Source organism: Phacochoerus africanus, chromosome 15 (genome assembly GCF_016906955.1).
Source record: "Phacochoerus africanus isolate WHEZ1 chromosome 15, ROS_Pafr_v1, whole genome shotgun sequence".
Classification (NCBI taxonomy): domain Eukaryota; kingdom Metazoa; phylum Chordata; class Mammalia; order Artiodactyla; family Suidae; genus Phacochoerus; species Phacochoerus africanus.
In genome coordinates this window covers 26,182,212-26,200,356 of record NC_062558.1, presented here as the reverse complement: position 1 = coordinate 26,200,356, position 18,145 = coordinate 26,182,212, and the positions used below count along the sequence as shown (strand labels likewise).

Genomic DNA, 18,145 nt, shown 5'->3' with positions numbered 1-18,145 from the left:
CTGGGACCTCATGGGAGTCCACCCAGGGTCTCTTCTGGTTCCCACGGGAGGTGACCCGAGGAAGCCCTGGAGCTGGTCCCCATGGAGGGGCCCCGCGCCCTGCACCACCACCTCCCTCAGACATCTCCGGGCACGCGCTCCCTCGCCTCCTCGCGCGTCCAGGACCCTGGCCCCGGAACCGGCGAGCGTGGGCGCGGCCTGGGGAGCGGCGGGCTCACTCAGGGAGCCCGGACGCCCGCCGCCCCTGCGCCCCAGTCCGCGTCCCCGCTCCGCCCCGGGCCCAGGCGCGGCAGGGCGGTGAATGGCCGGGCGGCGGCGGCGGCGGTATGCGGCTCCTGTTCTTGGCGGTGCTGCGGCGGCACACTGGCAACGCCGTCACGGCCCAGCGCATCCGGTAGGTGCCGCGGCGACCCGGGGGTACCCGGCGGGGACGCGGGGTAGGGTGTAGGGGAGCGGCCCAGCCTCCCCGGACCGCGCGCCCAAACGGACCGGCCGGCGGCGCGGGGACCCTGGGAAGCGCGGGTCGGCAAGGGGCGCGCGGGCCCAGCTCTGGCCCAGGTGCCTGGGGCCCGCCTGGCGCTCGGGTGCAGACGCGCCCCCCGAGGCCCCTCAGCCGGTGATGCAGCTGGAGCCGGGGCGCTGGGAGGCAGCGCGGCGGAGGCTGCTCCGCGCTCATCGCTCACGTCTCCGCTGGACCGTCTTCATTGCTGCTTTCAAGAGATCCTGAGCGCCCTAGGTTTGGGGACGCAGCGACGAAACATCAAGTCGGGGCCTCAGGACTCGACATTCAGTGGAGGAGGGAGAGAATAAAAGCACATGGATATATGCAGTGATACCTATAGACATATCCATGTAGGCAAGAGGCAGCTTGTATGCATGTGCTATTTTAAGCAGGATGCTCCAAGGAGGCCTCTCTGTTATTATTATTATTAATTTTTATTTTATATTGGAGTTAGAGTTGCTTTACAATGTTGTGTTAGTTTCAGGTGTACAGCAGAGTGATTCAGTTATACATATAAATGTACCTATCCTTTTTCAGATTATTTTCCCTTATAGGTTCCTCAGAATATTGAGTATAGTTCCCTGTGCTCTACAGTAGGTCCTTGTCGATCATCTATTTTATATATAGTCATGTGTATATGTTAATTCCAAACTCCTAATTTATACCCTCAGACCTCCCTGTTAGAATGACATTTGCAAAGAATCTTGGATGCCTGGTTTTGGGGGAGGGTTCCTTGAAGCTGGCGCATGGTGGGGGAGGGATAAATTAGGAGTCCGGTGGTGGGGTGGGGGTGCACCAAAATATCCAGGGGAGGATGCAGCAAAAGCACAGATCCAGTATTCCTGGATCCTGCTGTCCATAGAACCTTCTCCCTCTCCCTGCCTAGTTATCTTATACAGTTATCTTGTTTTCTAGATTCACTGCTCTAGGTTTTCTCTTCTCCTCCTTGGAATGTAAGCCCTCAGGGCAGGGAGGGAGCTGACGAGGGCCTGACGTTTCCTGGAACCTTTTTTTTTTTTTTTTTAAACAAACTTTGTTTCAGGAAATTTCTCAATTGACATCCCCTCTGTGGGTCTGTCTCCTCATCATGGAAATGAGTAGTTGGGGCTACACTGGCCCTTTCATGTCCCTCCTCCAACATGTTAGTCCTAGAGATCATCATCAAGAGTGACCTTCAGGCTCCATCAGTCTTCTGAAGTTACCATTAGGTTTTTCCTTTGGGGATTGTCACTCCACGGGGTTATCTTAACATCTGAGTTAGCAACACAGCCATCACTTATTTGGACATATGCAGCCAGGAAGGACTCTGTGGTCTCTGCCTTCATGAGGCACATTTCAGTGGGTGAGAGAGACTTCGAGGGGGTGGGAGTGTGTCGGGGGGTAGCCAGAAATAAAGGAGGGGATTGGGGCTGTGGGTTTGATTTCAGAGAGACAGCAGTGGGTGATGGCTTGAAGCAAGATCTTCATTCTCTGCTCAGGAGTTGAACCTGAGTAGCCTGGATGAAAAGCAGGACTCCTGGCCCCTAGTTAGGGGCTGAAAGCAGAATTGCCCTGATTCTTGCCCCCTGTTGAAGGTAAGAATGTTTCAAGGAGGCAAAGACTGTAAAAATAGGTGTAAAGATTATTGTTAGAAACACAGTGCAACATGTGGGAGAGCATGAAATATCCAGTAGTAGTCTATTTATCTAAGGCAGAAGTAAAGCAGTAATACACACCCAAAGGGGGAGTGAGGGTGCGGGTATCCCCCTCAATGAGGAGCACGCCATAAAGGTGACTTAAACCGATTATGTGGGGCATTTCTTCTGGGTCTTTGTCTTCCTTTGACCAATTAACTTGTCTTATCTTTCACACCTGACCAGACCCAGGGCCCTCCCCTGATCTGTATATACTGTCTTTTGGCCAAGATGGATTCCAAAGCAGAGCATGTTAGGAAGGTTATCTGGGCTTATTATAGCCTGGCACCCCCTCCGTTTTAGACCCAGAGAGGTCTCTCTGCAGATGTATAGTTGGGGTCTCCCTGACCCTGAGGATGGGGAGTTCATGACCTCTTTGTTCTTCTGTCCAAGCAGGGCTCAGACCCTCTTTGGATCCTGTCATCACATTGTTTAACAAGGTCACAGAAGACCAGGACCAGTTATCTGCCTTGTGCCTTTTATTTCTATCTTGAAGTTTAGACAGGTGGCTGGTTGTGTTTACCCTTGAGCTCATCTATCTCCTGCCTCAGAAAGTGTAAACAAAAGGATAGTCATACCTGTCTCCTGCCTCAAGAGGTGTAAATAAGAGGCTAGTTGCAAATGTCTGTCCTGGAGCCCATCTACCTCTGGCCTCAGGTTCAGAGGAGGGCTCTCTGGGGAGGTGACATTTAAGCAAAGGCCTCTGTGACAGAAGGAGGCAGGCACCCAGGGATCTGGAAGGTCCCAGGATGGAGTAACAGCAAGAACACAGCTCCTGGGGCCAGGGAGGCTTGAGGGGTTTGAGAAACAGAAAGAAAGCCATGCTCTCCCGAATACAGCGGAGAAAGGAGGTCAGAGAGGGAGAGGCCAGGCCCAGCTGAGCCTGTGCCGCTAGTCTGTGCTTAGGAAACTAGCGAGAACATCCATTATTTAACATTCTGCTTCTCACCTGAGCTGCACACCAGAGCCCAAGTCTTCCAGATGCCTGCGCCGACCAAAGGGCCCCAAGCAGAACCAGGCAGGCCCTTCCAGGGACATTAAGCAGGGGTGCAGGGCCATTTGGTCACTTTGTTCTTTGTTTCCCTGGCTGTGCCTGAAACAGAATCAAGATTGTGCTTTGTGCTTTGGTCTCTCTTCAGAGCCAGCCTTTCGTGGCCCTTTCTCTCAGGAAGGATTGCTAGGGTAGAGGGGGAGAAAAAGGAAAAAGCAGAAGTTGCTGGAAGACATCATCTGTCTGGTGAAAGCCTAGGTTCCTTGAGGAAATGATACTGGGCGTCCTGAAGGGGAGAGGAGGGAGGTTTCTATGGTGACAGACTTTCCTGGGAGCCAGTTGCCAAGAAGCGGTGAGAACCAGAGCCTCTCCTCAAAGTTTCTCTGCAGAAGACTCCTGTGACCCCCAAGTGATTGTGGGCAGCCAGGGAGGGGAGACCCCCTCCCAAAATGAATAGGATGGAGGTTCCCATCACTCTAGTAGGGGAAGGTATCTGAGTTAGCTAAGTTAGATGTTTAAAAAGATGAAAAGGGAGTTACCATTGTGGCTCAGTGGGTTAAGGACCTGACATTGTCTCTGTAAGAATCCGGTATTCACCAATGCAGCTCAGATCTGGTGTTGCCATGGCTGTGGCATAGGTCAAAACTGCAGCTCTGATTCGACCTTCCATGTGTCATAGACGCAGCCTTAAAAAAGAAGAAGAAAAGGGCCCATTCTTGCACACTCAAGCGTGTAGTTGTGAATTAACATCTGTTATGTAAGTAGTAATGCTGACGTGGGATGGGCACATCTATTAGGAACCTATAGAATGCTCTGGGAACATATAGGCAAGGGAGCCATCCCAGGCTAGAGATGGGAGAACCTTTCGGGTATCATAAGCTGATAGAAAAACACAAGTTCCAGGAGTTCCCATCGTGGCACAGTGGTTAACAAATCCGATTAGGAATCTTGAGGTTGCGGGTTTGATCCCTGCCCTTGCTCAGTGGGTTAAGGATCTGGCGTTGCCGTGACCTGTGGTGTAGGTTGCAGACACGGCTCGGATCCTGCGTTGCTGTGTCTGTGGCATAGGCCCGCAGCTACGACTCCGATTAGACCCCTAGCCTGGGAACCTCCATATGCCGCGTGAGTGGCCTAAGAAATAGCAAAAAGACAAAAAGAACAAAAAAAAAAAAAGAAAGAAAGAAAAACGCAAGTTCTGAAACAGACTTCCTGCCTTCACTGGCTTAAAATCCTTAAGATCTATGCTACATAATCGCAGCTCAGACCGGCCTCATTGGCTTGTTATGAGAATCAAACATGAATTGGTACCTTGTCAAGGTTTCGAAACAGGGCTTAGTGCTTAGTATGTGACTGTTCATGAGAATATGAACTGTAGCAGTTGGCGAGGTGGGGAAAGGTCAATGTGAAGGTGGGCGACATGGGCAGAGGGGCAGCAAGTGGGATACAGACAAGAGCTTATCCCTCCTGAAACTGAGTTGTGTGGACTTAGTGTAGAATATTCACCAGGGATGTTGTTAAATACCTTTTAGTGCAGAGGACAGCCCCACAATAAAGATGAAAGAAACTCAAAATGTCAGTAGTGCTGGAGTTCCCGCTGTGGCTCAACAGGTTAAGAACACAACATGGTATGCATGAGGATTTGAGTTCGATCCCTGGCCTCGCTCAGTGCATTCAAGATCCGGTGTTGCTTCAAGGTTGCAGATGCAGCTTGGATCTGCCATTGCTGTGGCTGTGGATTAGGCCAGAAGCTGCAGCTCTGATTCGATCCCTGGCCTGGGAACTTTCATATGCCCACAGGTATGGCCTTAAACAAGAAAATACTGTCAGTAGTACTGAAGCTTACAAACCCTACCCTTGGTGGAGTTAGCCGATGTGGCTGGAGATTAGACAGGACCCAAGTGACACAGGACCTGCAGGGATTTTTTTGTTTTTTTGTTGCCAATTTTTGTTTTTGGCATGTGGAAGTTTCTGGGCCAGGGATCGAACCCGTGCCGCAGGAGCAAGTCACAGCAGTGACCATGCCAGATCCTTTAACCTCGAGGCCACCAGGAAACTCCAGGACCTGCAGTCTGGTGCCAGGAACAGAAGTAAACCATGCAACCCTGTCACATTTATAGGTGATCAAAGATGGTTTGGGCTGCAGCATGAAGGATGGATTAGGAGGGTGGCAGAGGAGATGGTATTTGAAATTGACATATTAGAAAAGTAAAATTTTGAAGTTTCTGCTGTGGCACAGTGGGTTAAGAACCTGACTGCAGCGGCTGGGGCCACTGCAGAGGTGAGGGTTCAATCCCTGGCCTGGCAGAGTGGGCTAAAGGATTCAGCATTGCCACAAAATGCAGTTTGGATTCATAATCCCTGGCCTGGGAACTAACACATGCTGCAAGTGAGGACATTAAAAAAAAAAAAAAAGTAAATACTATTTAGTAGTGTCTCTGTTGTCCTTTATTGAAGGGAAAACAACAGTAACAACAACTTCAACATCCTTTGTTCAAAGGAAAACAGTCTATGGACTGGGGGGAACAGGGCCTCCCAAACAGCCTGTTGAAATCTGAGCTGTGCACGAATGCCAAATAGTAACTCTGAGACAGAGTTGGAGGAAACAGAAGAACTAGCTTGAATGGCCAGGCAAAGAGGGGACACAGCTGGCTTGTGCCTCATGGGCTGTGCCCACCTTGGAGGGGGTAGTGAGGAGTCTTAGAGTCTTTGAGGAGCAGGGCGTGCTCAGCTCGTGGACTTTCTCCTGATTGGTGGGTGGTGAGGTCATTGGGAGTCAGCGTCATCAGCCTTCTGCTTCCAACTGGTCTGTGGTCTACGTGATTGTAGGCAGTGTCCAGTTGACTTCTTCCACCCGGTGGGGCTTCTGCACCTGCCAAACAGCTCCAAGGACATGGCTCAGCATAGTATCTCTAGTCTTTGAAGAACTAACTGAGGATCCTTGACTTTGTTGAATGGCTAAATTATTATTACTATTTTCTTTTTTCTCTGTATTTTTTTTCCACTTCTGATTACATTGGTTCTTTGACTAAGGTTTTCCTATAGATAAAAAGGCAGGGGGAAGACGTGGCGGGGGGTACCCTGGGAAGGCCTCCCAGGGTCCTGCTCGGTTATAAGCCTAGCGCACTTCTGAGGGATTTTGGGTGAGACTGAGTTGTACAGAGTCTTGGAAGCAGCAGCTTGGAAACAGGGCTGGCTAGGCCATAGGGATTTCATTTTAAGTAGCGGGTCCTGTTTTCCTGGGTCAGCACCCTAGCGCACGCGGAGCTGGGGTCTGTTACCCGTGTGTGTTCAGTTTCCTCGACAGGGAGGCCTGTCCCTATCACAGAGACTGACTTAGGTTGAGATTTGTGATGTCACCCGGGCCATAGGCTGGCCTTTATTTTGTGGGTCCCTACAATTCCCCCTAGGAATTAACTTCATTAGAAGTGAGGGAGGGAAAGACCCCCGTCACTTCCTTCCCAATAGGGGGAAAAATATTGAGAGAATACCAACTGGGGAACATTGGGGTCTTTGTAGTAACTTTAGGCCCCTGCTGTGTAGAAGTTTTTTAAAGATTTCCTGTTGTGCCTCAGTGGGTTACAAACCTGAACTAGTATCCATGAGGTTGCGGGTTCGATCCTTGGCCTCACTCAGTGGGTTAAGGATCTGGCGCTGCCGCAAGCTGGGGTGTAGGTTGCAGGTTCGGCTTGGCTCCCTCCCACATTGTTGTGGCTGTGGTGTAGACCTGCAGCTGTAGCTCTGATTTGACCCCTACCTAGCCTGGGAACTTCCATATGCCCCAGGTGCTGCCCTGAAAAGGAAAAAAAAAAAAAAAAAAAATATATATATATATATATATATATATATATATATTTTTAGAAGGTGTAGGTAATGGAGAAGGCATTTTAGGGGGAAATTTGTCTGGGGCTGGATAACTAGAGGGTGACTGCTTTGTTGTCTGTGTGGCCCCTTATCTCCTTCCGTATAATCAGTGTGCCCTGAGTAAGGTAATCTTACCTTTTTTTTTTTTTTAGGGCTGCACCCTCGGCACAGGCTATGGGTCCAGTCAGAGCTGTAGCCACCAGCCTCCACCACAGCCACAGCAACTCGGGATCCGAGCCGCGTCTGCAACCTACACCACAGCTCACAGCAACGCCAGATCCTTAACCCACTGAGCAAGGCCAGGGATCGAACCTGCATCCTCACAGATGCTAGTCAGATTTGTTACCACTGAGCCAGGACAGGAACTCCAAGGTAACCTTACCTTCTAACCCAGGAGCTGTTCGCTAGAATTTTAAATATTCTAATCAGGGCCTACTCTCTGGGGTTTTCTCCTAAGTACTCCAAAATTCAGAGACTTACATCAAAGGTTTTGTTCACAAATGCTATGGCACAGCATTTGGGAAAGAAGGAGCCGTGTTTAGGATGTGTGGTTGGCTGGCATGGTTACCTGGGCCCTCATGTGGACCTGAATTAGGGAGCCTGCTCTTCATAGCAGCCCTGCCGTCTTCATCTCCATGTGCTCTGTGTTCCCACTGTGTCACTTGGCTCAGCTAGAAGCCAGAGTTTGGTCCAGCCAGGGCACCATGGTTGCCCACACACCTCTAACCCCTGAAAGACCCAGTAATCCTGAGGATCCTCTGAATGGGGCGAATGGCTTCAACTTGGTTCTCACAATTAAAGGTAGAACTTTATTTATTTAATTTATTTCCTTTTTAGCTGTGCCTGAGGCAGGCAGGAGTCCCTGGGCCAAGGATCAAACTTGAGCCATAGCAGTGATAACACTGAATCCTGAACGGCTAGGTTACCAGGCAACTCCAAAGGTCGACATTTACATATTCTTTTTTTTTTTTTTGTCTTTTTTCTATTTCTTGGGCTGCTCCCGTGGCATATGGAGGTTCCCAGGCTAGGGGTCGAATCGAAGCTGTAGTCACCGGCCTACGCCAGAGCCACAGCAACTCGGGATCCGAGCCGCATCTGCAACCTACACCACAGCTCACGGCAACGCCGGTTCGTTAACCCATTGAGCAGGGGCAGGGACCGCAACCTCATGGTTTCTAGTCGGATTCGTTAACCACTGCGCCACGACAGGAAGTCCCAAAGGTCGACGTTTAAATTGCACAAGTAGGAGTTCCCGTCATGGCTCAGCAGTAATGAACCTGACTAGTATCCATGAGGATGCAGGCTTGACCCTTGGCCTCACTCAGTAGGTTAAAGGATCTGGTGTTACCATGAGCTGTGGTGTAGGTCGGATGCTGCTTGGATCCCACATTGCTGTGGCTGTGGCATTGGCCAGCAGCTACAGCTCTGATTCGACCCCTAGCCTGAGAACCTCCATATGCCACAGCTTCAGCCCTAAAAAGCAAAAAAAAAAAAAAAAATCGCAAGTGCTGGATTAAAAAGCAAATTTCACCCTGGAGCTTTGGTGATGAAGTAACTGCGAGATCAGAGTTTCAAAGGGCACCTCCTGTTAGGCTAAAATAAATAGCAGAGCTGAGCAGTTGGCCAGAAATCATCCACCTGCAAACCCAAAGGTGTTTACTCTCTGGCCATTTCCAGGGAAGGTTTTCTGACCCCAGCTGTGGATGATCAGACACTTGCTAGGTTGAGTCTTAAGTGCAGCTCTGCTAAGGATTCAGGGAAAGGCAGGAAGAGGGATGGGAAAGAAGAAGTAAGGATGTAGGTTTCCTGGGCCCCGAGTAGGGAGATCTGAGGGTCAGCACCATCCTGGCACGAGCATCCTGGCACCGGAGTGGATGCAGATGTCCCCGTTTTGAGAGTGGGGACTTTGTCCAATGGATGTGAGGTGTGATTGCATGTTCTCTTCTCCCTCCATCCAGAACACCATGTGCAAGAGTTTTTATTTGAATGGGAAGCACTTTAGATAAGGAGGCCTGGTGGAAGCTCACTGGAAGGGAAAAAAATGAAGAAAGGCAAACATCATTGCACCCACTGTAACTCTGACTCTAGTGCCCAGCAACTGTCTGCTGGTGTAAGTCTGAATTCAGTTGTGAGCACCACACATTTAGGAAGGAGAAAACCTCAGCCTTTTCAAGTCATCTCGTTTTTTTCTCTCTTTTATTTTTAAAATTTTTTAAAAGCTATTTTAATTTTTTGCTTTTTAGGGCCACACCCACAGCATACAGAGGTTCCCAGGCTGGGGTCGAATCACAGCTACACCCACTGGCCTACACCACAGCCACAGCAACTCAGGATCCCAGCTTCGTCTTGCAACCTACATCACAGCCCACTGAGCAAGGCCAGGGATCGAACCTGTGTCCTCGTGGATACTAGTCGGATACGATTCCTCTGAGCCACAATAGGATCCCTCTCTCTTTTTTTAAAAATCAGAGCTAATCCCATGACTTGTTCTGGAGTAACCAGGAAAAAACTTTTTTGGTGGGGGGTTGGGTCCCTGAGTTCTCAGGCCAGGGATTGAACCTGAGCTACAGCAGCAACCTGAGCCACAGCAGTGACAACACAGGATCCTTAACCCCTGGGCCACCAGGGAACTCCTCTAGTTTTTCTTTAGAAGATGCTGAGGAGGAGTTCCTGTTGTGGCTCAGCGGTTAACGAATCCGACTAGAAACCATGAGGTTGCGGTTCGGTCCCTGCCCTTGCTCAGTGGGTTAAGGATCCGGCTTTGCCGTGAGCTGTGGTGTAGGTTGCAGACGTGGCTCGGATCCCGAGTTGCTGTGGCTCTGGCGTAGGCCAGCAGCTACAGCTCGGATTAGACCCCTAGCCTGGGAACCTCCATATGCCGCGGGAGTGGCCCAATAAATAGCAAAAAGACAAAAAGACAAAAAAAAAAAAAAGAAGATGCTGAGGAAACTGCAGAGATACATTAGGTCAGTGGGAAGAGGCCATTTCCTTCCCCCTCCTCCAAAGAATAATTGTCAGTTACTGTTGTCATTCAGCAAATATTTATTATCCAGTATCTCCAGTGGGCACAGCTCTGGGAGGGCACTGTATGGGGAGCTGGGAAGGGACAGTTGAACCTTGCAGAGGCCCGCAGTCATTCAGCCTCAAGATTTCTAGCACATCAGTCAATGCTAAGCCCTGTCATCTAAAAGCAGGTTCCAACCTTCCAGCACAAACATAAAATTGCACAGGTCTTTTTCTTTTCTTTCTTTCTTTCTTTTTTTTTTTGTCTTTTTACCTTTTCTTGAGCCGCTCCCGCGGCATATGGAGGTTCCCAGGCTAGGGGTCAAATTGGAGCTGTAGCCGCCGGCCTACACCAGAGCCACAGCAACACAGGATCCGAGCCATGTCTGCGACCTACACCACAGCTCATGGCAATGCCAGACCCTTAACCCACTGAGCAAGGGCAGGGACCGAACCCGCAACCTCATGGTTCTTAGTCGGATTCGTTAACGACTGTGCCACGATGGGAACTCCTGCACAGGTCTTTTTAAATGAAATTTACTTATTTTTAATTTTTGGCCACAACGTGCAGTGACTTGATGTGGGAGCTCAGTTCCCAGAGCAGGGATTGGACCCAGGCCACAGAAGTGGAAGTGCCGAGGTTTAACCACTAGACCACCAGGGAACTCCCTACATGGATTACTTAATTACGAATATGATCAGCACTAGGAAGAAGTACAGGGGGGTAGGTCAAGGGATAGACCAAGTTCTTGGGGTCTGGGAGGCTCCACTGAGAAATAGCTTTTTCTTGCTCATTCAATTTTTTTTTATTGAGATATCATTCACATATCATAAAATTCCCCCTTTGAAAGCATCCAATTCAGTGGTTTTTAATATATTCATAAAGTCATACAACCATCACCACTGTCACATTTCAGAACACTTTCAGCTGTCTCAAAAGACACCCCACACCCATTAGCTTCACCCCCACCTCCCCCTTTCCCCAGTTCTGGACAACCACTAATCTACTTTCTGTTCCCATGGATATGCCGTTCTGAACATTTCACAGAAATGGAATCATATACTATGTGCTCCTTTTTGAGGACTTTGCATAATGTGTCAGTACTTAATTTTTTTGTAGTTGGACAATATATTCCATGGTTTGGGCATCATATTTTGCATGTCCATCCATCAGTTTGAAGGACATTTGGGTTGTTTCCACTTACTGTCTACTATGAATAGTAGTAGTTCACTTGGAACTTTTCCATGGGAGAAAAAACTTTTTTTTTTGTCTTTTGTCTTTTTGGTTGTTGCTGTTGTTGTTGTTGCTATTTCTTGGGCTGCTCCCGCGGCATATGGAGGTTCCCAGGCCAGGGGTCGAATCGGAGCTGTAGCCACCGGCCTACGCCAGAGTCACAGCAACGCGGGATCCGAGCCGCATCTGCAACCTACACCACAGCTCACGGCAACGCCGGATCGTTAACCCACTGAGCAAGGGCAGGGACCGAACCCGCAACCTCATGGTTCCTAGTCGGATTCGTTAACCACTGCGCCACGACGGGAACTCCAGAAAAAACTTTTTAAGCTGGGACTTAAAACTTATGGGTTAGCTGAGTGAAGAGGGAGAGAGTTTGGGAACAGCATTCCCAGCCAAGGGACCAGTATGTGTGGAGCCCCTGAGGCAGGAAGGTGCTGGTGGAGTTGAGAAGCAGAGGCAGCCAAAGTGCTGAGATCCAGCAAATGAGAGCAGCTGGCCTGGCAGGTGGAAGCCTAATCCCATCATTGTCATGGTGAAGGTGCTGGATTGAATGCTAACAGGATTGTGGGGAGAGGGACTGAGGTGGCTGACACAGGAAGGAAGGGAGGACATAGACTTCAAAACGGTTTGGAAGGACCTGGGATGCAGCAGAGGGGAGAACATGTCAGCTATCTTTTTTTTTTTTTTTTTCTTTTTAGGGTCACACTTGCTGCATGTGGAAGTTCCCAGGCTAGGGGTCAAATCAGAGCTGCAGCTGCAGGTCTACACAACAGCCACAGCAACACCAGATCCAAGCTGCATCTGCAACCTACACCACAGCTTGCAGCAACACTGGATCCTTAATCCACTGAGCAAGGCCAGGGATGGAACCCACATCCTCATGGATACTAGTCAGGTTCTTAACCTGCTGAATCACAATGGGAACTCCAACATACATGATCTTGCACCTGCTTTTTGTTGCTGAGTGAGTAGTGGAGACTTGGGTCCACTTACCCAACGTGCAGCAAAGCCCAGCTACTGATACCAGGTTGTGGTGAAGGAAAAGTACAGCATTTATTGCAGGGCGCCAGGCAAGGAGAGTGATAGCTCATGCTCAAAAGACATGAACCACCCCCCCCACTAATGGTTTTTTTTTTTTTCTCTTTAGAGCAGCACCTGTGGCATATGGAAGTTTCCAGGCTAGGAGTTAAATTGGAGCTGTAGCTGCCTGCCAACGCCACAGCCACAGCAATACCAGATCCAATCCATGTCTACAATACAGCTCATGGCAACACCAGATCCTTAACCCACTGAGTAGGGCCAGGGATCAAACGTGAGTCCTCATGGCTACTAGTCATGTTTGTAACCTACTGAGCCATGATGGGAACTCTTAGGGAAGTGTTTTTAAAGGTAACATTTAGGGTGAGGGCTGCAGGGCACTTTCCTTTCTCCTGATGTGTTGCTGGTGAGTTAACACGGTGATGTTCCAGGAATCTCAATCATTAGCCTTCAGTCTGGTCCAGGGCTTAGGCTCAGGGTATAGTCACCATCCTCAGCTGGGTGGGAGGTCTTATTTCCTATAGAACAACTCGGAGGTACACATCAGATTGTCATCTCTGTCCTTTCTGGAGAATCTAGAGTTCTGTTTTATGGCTGAACTACTGTTTCTTGATTGCTTTTCCTCTGTTTCTGCATTCCTTCCTTCCTTAATTCATAATTGCTTGAGTCTCTGCCCTTTGGGACTCAAGGCAGGTCTAGGAGACTAAAGCCTTTTTCTACAAATAAAAACTGGGGACACGGAAGGGCTGTGGGACCCTCTGAGGTCAGAGGACTGTTGCCCTGGAAGTGATGGAGGGGTATGGGGGAAAGATAACCAGCCATGGTCAGAGACTCAGGTGGCTTCTGAAGAGGTCGATGCGACAAGCGGATTTTATATACATGAACAAGAAAGGCTCTAAGCTGCTGATCTGTAATCGTGGCAGAGATTTTCAGCCTTACATAATTGAAACCCCAACCCCAATCGGCCTGGACAGTGAAGGGGATTTAGCAGCTTATCCTATAAAAAGTATGGAGGTGGGGCCGGCTTCAGGCTTGATTTTGCAGCTTAGACGGTAAGGACAGGTGTGCTCGCTCCCTGTTTCCCGAGTCTGATTCCTGTTCTGGTCAGGTTGGGCAGCCCCAGGTCCCAGAATTGCATACCTCAGGGTGGGAGTATGCATGAGCCTGGGGTAGGGGTAGGGGGTGGTTTGGGAAGAACTGCTTGGATCTGGGGGTTGGGAGTAACCTGCTCAAATGAGTGAAGGCACATTCAAGGCTACAGGAAGGGAGGATGTGAGAATGAATGCTGTGGAGCCAACTCATTTCAGAGTGGAAGCTTTGTTACTTACGAAGGAAAGGGGAAAAGCAGACCCCTGAACTTCTGAAGGCACCAGGGAATAACAAATGTTGTTGGCATTGACAGAGCAAGAGATAAACTCGAGGGTGGTGGTTCAAACTGGGAAGTTTGTTTTCTGTTTTGTCTTTATTTATTTATTTATTTTTGTCTTTTTAGGGCTGCACCCGCGGCATGTGGAGGTTCCCAGGCTAAGGGTCGAATGGGAGCTGTAGCTGCCAGCCTGCACCACAGCCACAGCAACACTGGATCCCAGCCACATCTTTGACCTACACCAAAGCTCATGGCAACTCCGGATCCTTAACCCACTGAATGAGGCCAAGGATTGAACCCTAATCCTCAAGGATACTGATCAGATTTGGTTCTGCTGAGCCACGATGATTTAACTCTGGGAAGTTTTTTTTTTTTTCATAGAAATTCAGATACCTGGCTTCTCTTGGTGAATTGGTAGAACCGGCCCCTTTGAGAAGCATGTCTACGTGGTACCCACTGTCCAGAGCTCACATGTCCAATGCAGATATAAAGGGAGTCTGCGTGTGCTATTTAAAACCTTCTAGTAGTTGGAGTTCCCATCATATCTCAGCAGGTTAAGAACCTGACTATTATCTATGAGGATATGGGTTTGATCCTTGGCCTTGATCAGTGGGTTAAGGATCTGGCATTGCCATGAGCTGTGGTATTGGTTGCAGACATGGCTCAGATCTGGCGTGACTGAGGCATAGGTCAGCAGTTGTAGCTCCGATTCGAGCCCTAGCAAGGGAACTTCCATATGCCATGGGTGCAACCCTAAAGATACAAACAAACCAATAAACCAAAAAACACCTTCTAGTAGTTACTTTAAGCAAAGCAGAAAGAAACAGATCAAATTAATTTTGATAATACATTCTCATGAACAGAGTATGTCCAAATATCATTTTGACATGTCCTCAATGCAAAAGTTATAAGTGGGCTGTATGTGTATTTTGCCCTTCGCACATCTCTGTTCAGACTTGTCACATTTCCGGTGCTCATTTAGCCCAGTTTGCCTTATTAGACAAAGCAGGACTAAGTTCTGCAGGTGGGACCCTTCCTCCCGTTTGGTGTAGGGCTCCTTCTGTCTTCTGGTCCCCACCCCCTCCCCACCCCCTGAATGCATTTATTTTTGTCAGTCTGAGCTCAGCAAACATTTAGGTTTGAGACGCTTCCTGATGCAGACACTTTGCCTGTTTCATCACTGTATTTTTTGCATTCTTTAATTTTTTTGTTTTTTAGGGCTGCACCTGCCGCATATGGAAGTTCCCAGGCTAGGGGTTGAATTGGAGCTGCAGCTGCTGGCCTACACCACAGCCAAAACAACGCCAGATCCTTAACCCACTGAATGAGGCCAGGGATGAAACCCCTATCCTCATGGATGCTAGTTGGCTTCTTAACCTGCTGAGCCACAATTCGAACTCCTTGCATTCTTTTGCAAAGAGTGATTTCCAGACCTAGAGAACACACTTGTGATTGCCGGGGCAGGCACAGAGGGAATGGGATGGACTGGGAGTTTGGGGTTATTAGATGCAAACTATTCCATTTAGAATGGATAAGCAATGAGGTCCTGCTGTACAGCACAGGCAGCTATATCCAACCACTGGGATAGACTATGGTGGAAAATAACATGAGAAAAAATGTGTGTATATGTATGACTGTGTCACATTGCTTTAGAGCAGAACTTGACAGGACATCGTAAATCAACTGTACTTTAATAAGGAATAAATAAAGTAGTTCCCACTGTGGCACAACAGGATTGGCTGCATCTTGGGAGCATTGGGATGCAGGTTCAGATCCCTGACCTGGCACAGTGGGTTAAGGATCTTGAGTTGCTTTATCAGCGGCTTGAGTTGTAACTATGGCTTTGATCCAGTTCTTGGCCTGGGAACTCCATATGCCAAGAGGCGGCCAAAAAACCTGCAAAAAAAAAAAAAAAGAAAAGAAAAAGAAATTTTAAAAATCCAAAAATAAAATAAAAAGAGAGATTTCAGAGTTCCCTGGTGGCTCAGCAGGTTAAGGACCTGGCATTGTTACTGCTGTGGTTCTGGTCGCTGCTGTGGCATGGGTTTGATCCCTGGCCTAGGAACTTCTGTATTCAGAAGGCACAGCCAAAAAAAAAAATAAATAAATAAATAATAAAATAAAAAAATCAAAAGAGTGATTTCATAGCAGTTATCTCTTAAGTATACGAATCCTGTAAAAATTGCATTAACAAGTAGATATGCTTTCCGGTTTACAAAATGCACCCACGGGAATAGTATGTGAGGTAACTCAGGTCCTGAAAATGTGTTATTATCTCACTTAATAAAGGCAAGTGGAGCCGTGTTCTCTCTAGTTTACCTTTCCGAAGGGGGGCTCAGGAGTTCATGCTGGCGGTCACACAAAGGCCTTCATCTTTCTGAGCTCCAGCACTTCAATACCAGGGTCTTTTTTTTTTTTTAATCTACTTATTTATCTTACAGTTTCATTGAGAAATAATTGATGGACAGCACAGTAGAAGTTTAAGGTATACGTATACGGCATAATAATTTGACTTACATACATCACGAAATGATTAGCACAGTAAGTTTAATGAACATCTGTCATCTCATGTAGAAACAAAATGAAAGAAATAGAAAAACATTTTTTTCTTGTGATAAGAGTTCCCTAAAGCCTAAGAGTTCCTATGGTGGCTCAGTGGTAACAAACCCAACTAGTATCTATGAGGACGCAGGTTTGATTCCTGGCCTCCATCAGTGGGTTAAGGATCCAGTGTTTCAATGAGCTGTGGTGTAGGTCGCAGACAGGACTTGGATCTGACATTGCTGTGGCTGTGGCATAGGATTCAAATGAGACTCAGATCCCGAATTGCTATGGCTGTGACTTAGGCTGGCAGCTGCAGCTCCAGTTCAACCCCTCACCTGGGAACTTCCATATGCCAAGGGTGCAGCCCTAAAAATTAAAAAAAAAGAAATCAAAAAGAAAAAAGCTTTTGATGATTTATGAGATTGTAAAGCTAGTGTCAAAATGCTCTTTGAAGATATGTTTAATGGGTCAAGGAGAAGCCATTGTCTGAACGTAACCACCCCTATTCCATATACCTTGCCCTCTTGATTCCATATCTGCCAGAAATCTCTCTGGTGTGGGTTCCCTAAGTAAAATTCAACCTGTTTTTTTTCCATGCATCAACACATTTGTTTTTGGCTTCTCATTTCTCAGAGTTTGAAGGAGATGAAATAACAATTGTTCATCTATGCTCAGAAGCAGGTCACATTCTAATTTTTTTGTGTGCTACATAAGTTTACGCTAAAGTGAGCTGATGCCTAGTGGCTTTTTTCCTGGTTCTGCTTAAGAGTTGCCATCAGCGTTTCCAAAGGATGTGGGGAGTGGGGGGGGGGCAGGCGAACAAGGATTGGCCCGACAAGAACATTGGACATGATAAGATCAAGATACTCAATACGCTTCCGTAGCTGAAGGCAACTCAAGTCTCAAGACCTTAGTTTTTCTTTCTTTTAAATAGGGACAGCTGCAGCAGTGTGCATTTAATTTACAGCACAGAGGAGAAAACAGAGAGAGAAATTTTATCATTCATTTGGCAGTGTAAGTGCTAATTCTATCATATTGTCCAGAGTGGATGCAGGCTTGAAGATCTGATTCTAACGTTTTTTTCTCAGGTCCTGAGTTCCCCTGTGGTTCCTATGATTTAAGCATGTTGGTCATTTTATGATCATTTTGCTTAAAGATTCCAGATCCTTCCTTCTTCTATTTTTACTCTGAATATTAATATTGTCCCTAATTGTAAGCCAGCTAATTCAGCTGGTGTTCGGGTGGAGGATAGCAGTCTTTATTATTGCTAGAGTTAAGGGGAAAAATGGCTGTGTTGGATTGGAACTTTGTACTGTAGTGCCTTTGTTACTGAATTGGCTGACCAATGCTTTGAAACTGTTGCTGCGACTGGAAACAGCACAAGCTTTACTCAGTGGTCAAAGAATGGAGAAGGGGGAACTTAGTTTGCAAATCAACTTCTCAGCCCAATTTGGGTAGAGACTTCAAATACGAAGGAGCGCGTAGGAGCGTCCAGGTACAAAGGAGGGAGTTGGAAAGAGTGGGAGGATTATTCATGAGTGATCTCAGAACAGGGGTGTGGTAGAGAACTGGTACAGAGGCAGCTCTCCTTTTCAGTCCTTGTAGGGGTTTTTCTGATTGTTGTCATGGCAACTGTCAACTGGTTGTGGTCGTGGTGCTAGTGGGTGTGCCATTTAGCTAATGTATTACACTGAGAGTGTAATGAAACTCTTGGTCCATTAGAAGTCAAATCCTCTGCCACCTTGGATCTCATTGGCTCTAACTGGTTCCTGTTTGCTGTTGTTGTTTTTCTCTTTGCTGCTGCTTCCTGAAATAGATAAGAGTAATTGGTTTCTATTCAAGGAAGAGGCAGGGGTATGATTCTGGAGTACCAGCCCGTGTCTTCTTCTGGGTGACTTAAGAGATTTTTTTCAAGGGTAACTTTAAGTGT

At 47.8% G+C, this 18,145-nt stretch overlaps 1 protein-coding gene across 3 annotated transcripts in view; it reads left to right on the top strand.

The window, feature by feature from the left end:
• Positions 1 to 326: 326 nt before the first annotated feature.
• GLT1D1 (glycosyltransferase 1 domain containing 1) overlaps positions 327 to 18,145 on the top strand; it is a 110,169-nt gene continuing 92,350 nt past the window's right edge. For all 3 annotated transcript variants that reach the window (XM_047761164.1, XM_047761162.1, XM_047761163.1), the window contains exon 1: positions 327 to 394. In XM_047761164.1, the coding sequence (XP_047617120.1) occupies positions 327 to 394 (68 nt within the window). The remainder of the gene's footprint in view (positions 395 to 18,145) is intronic.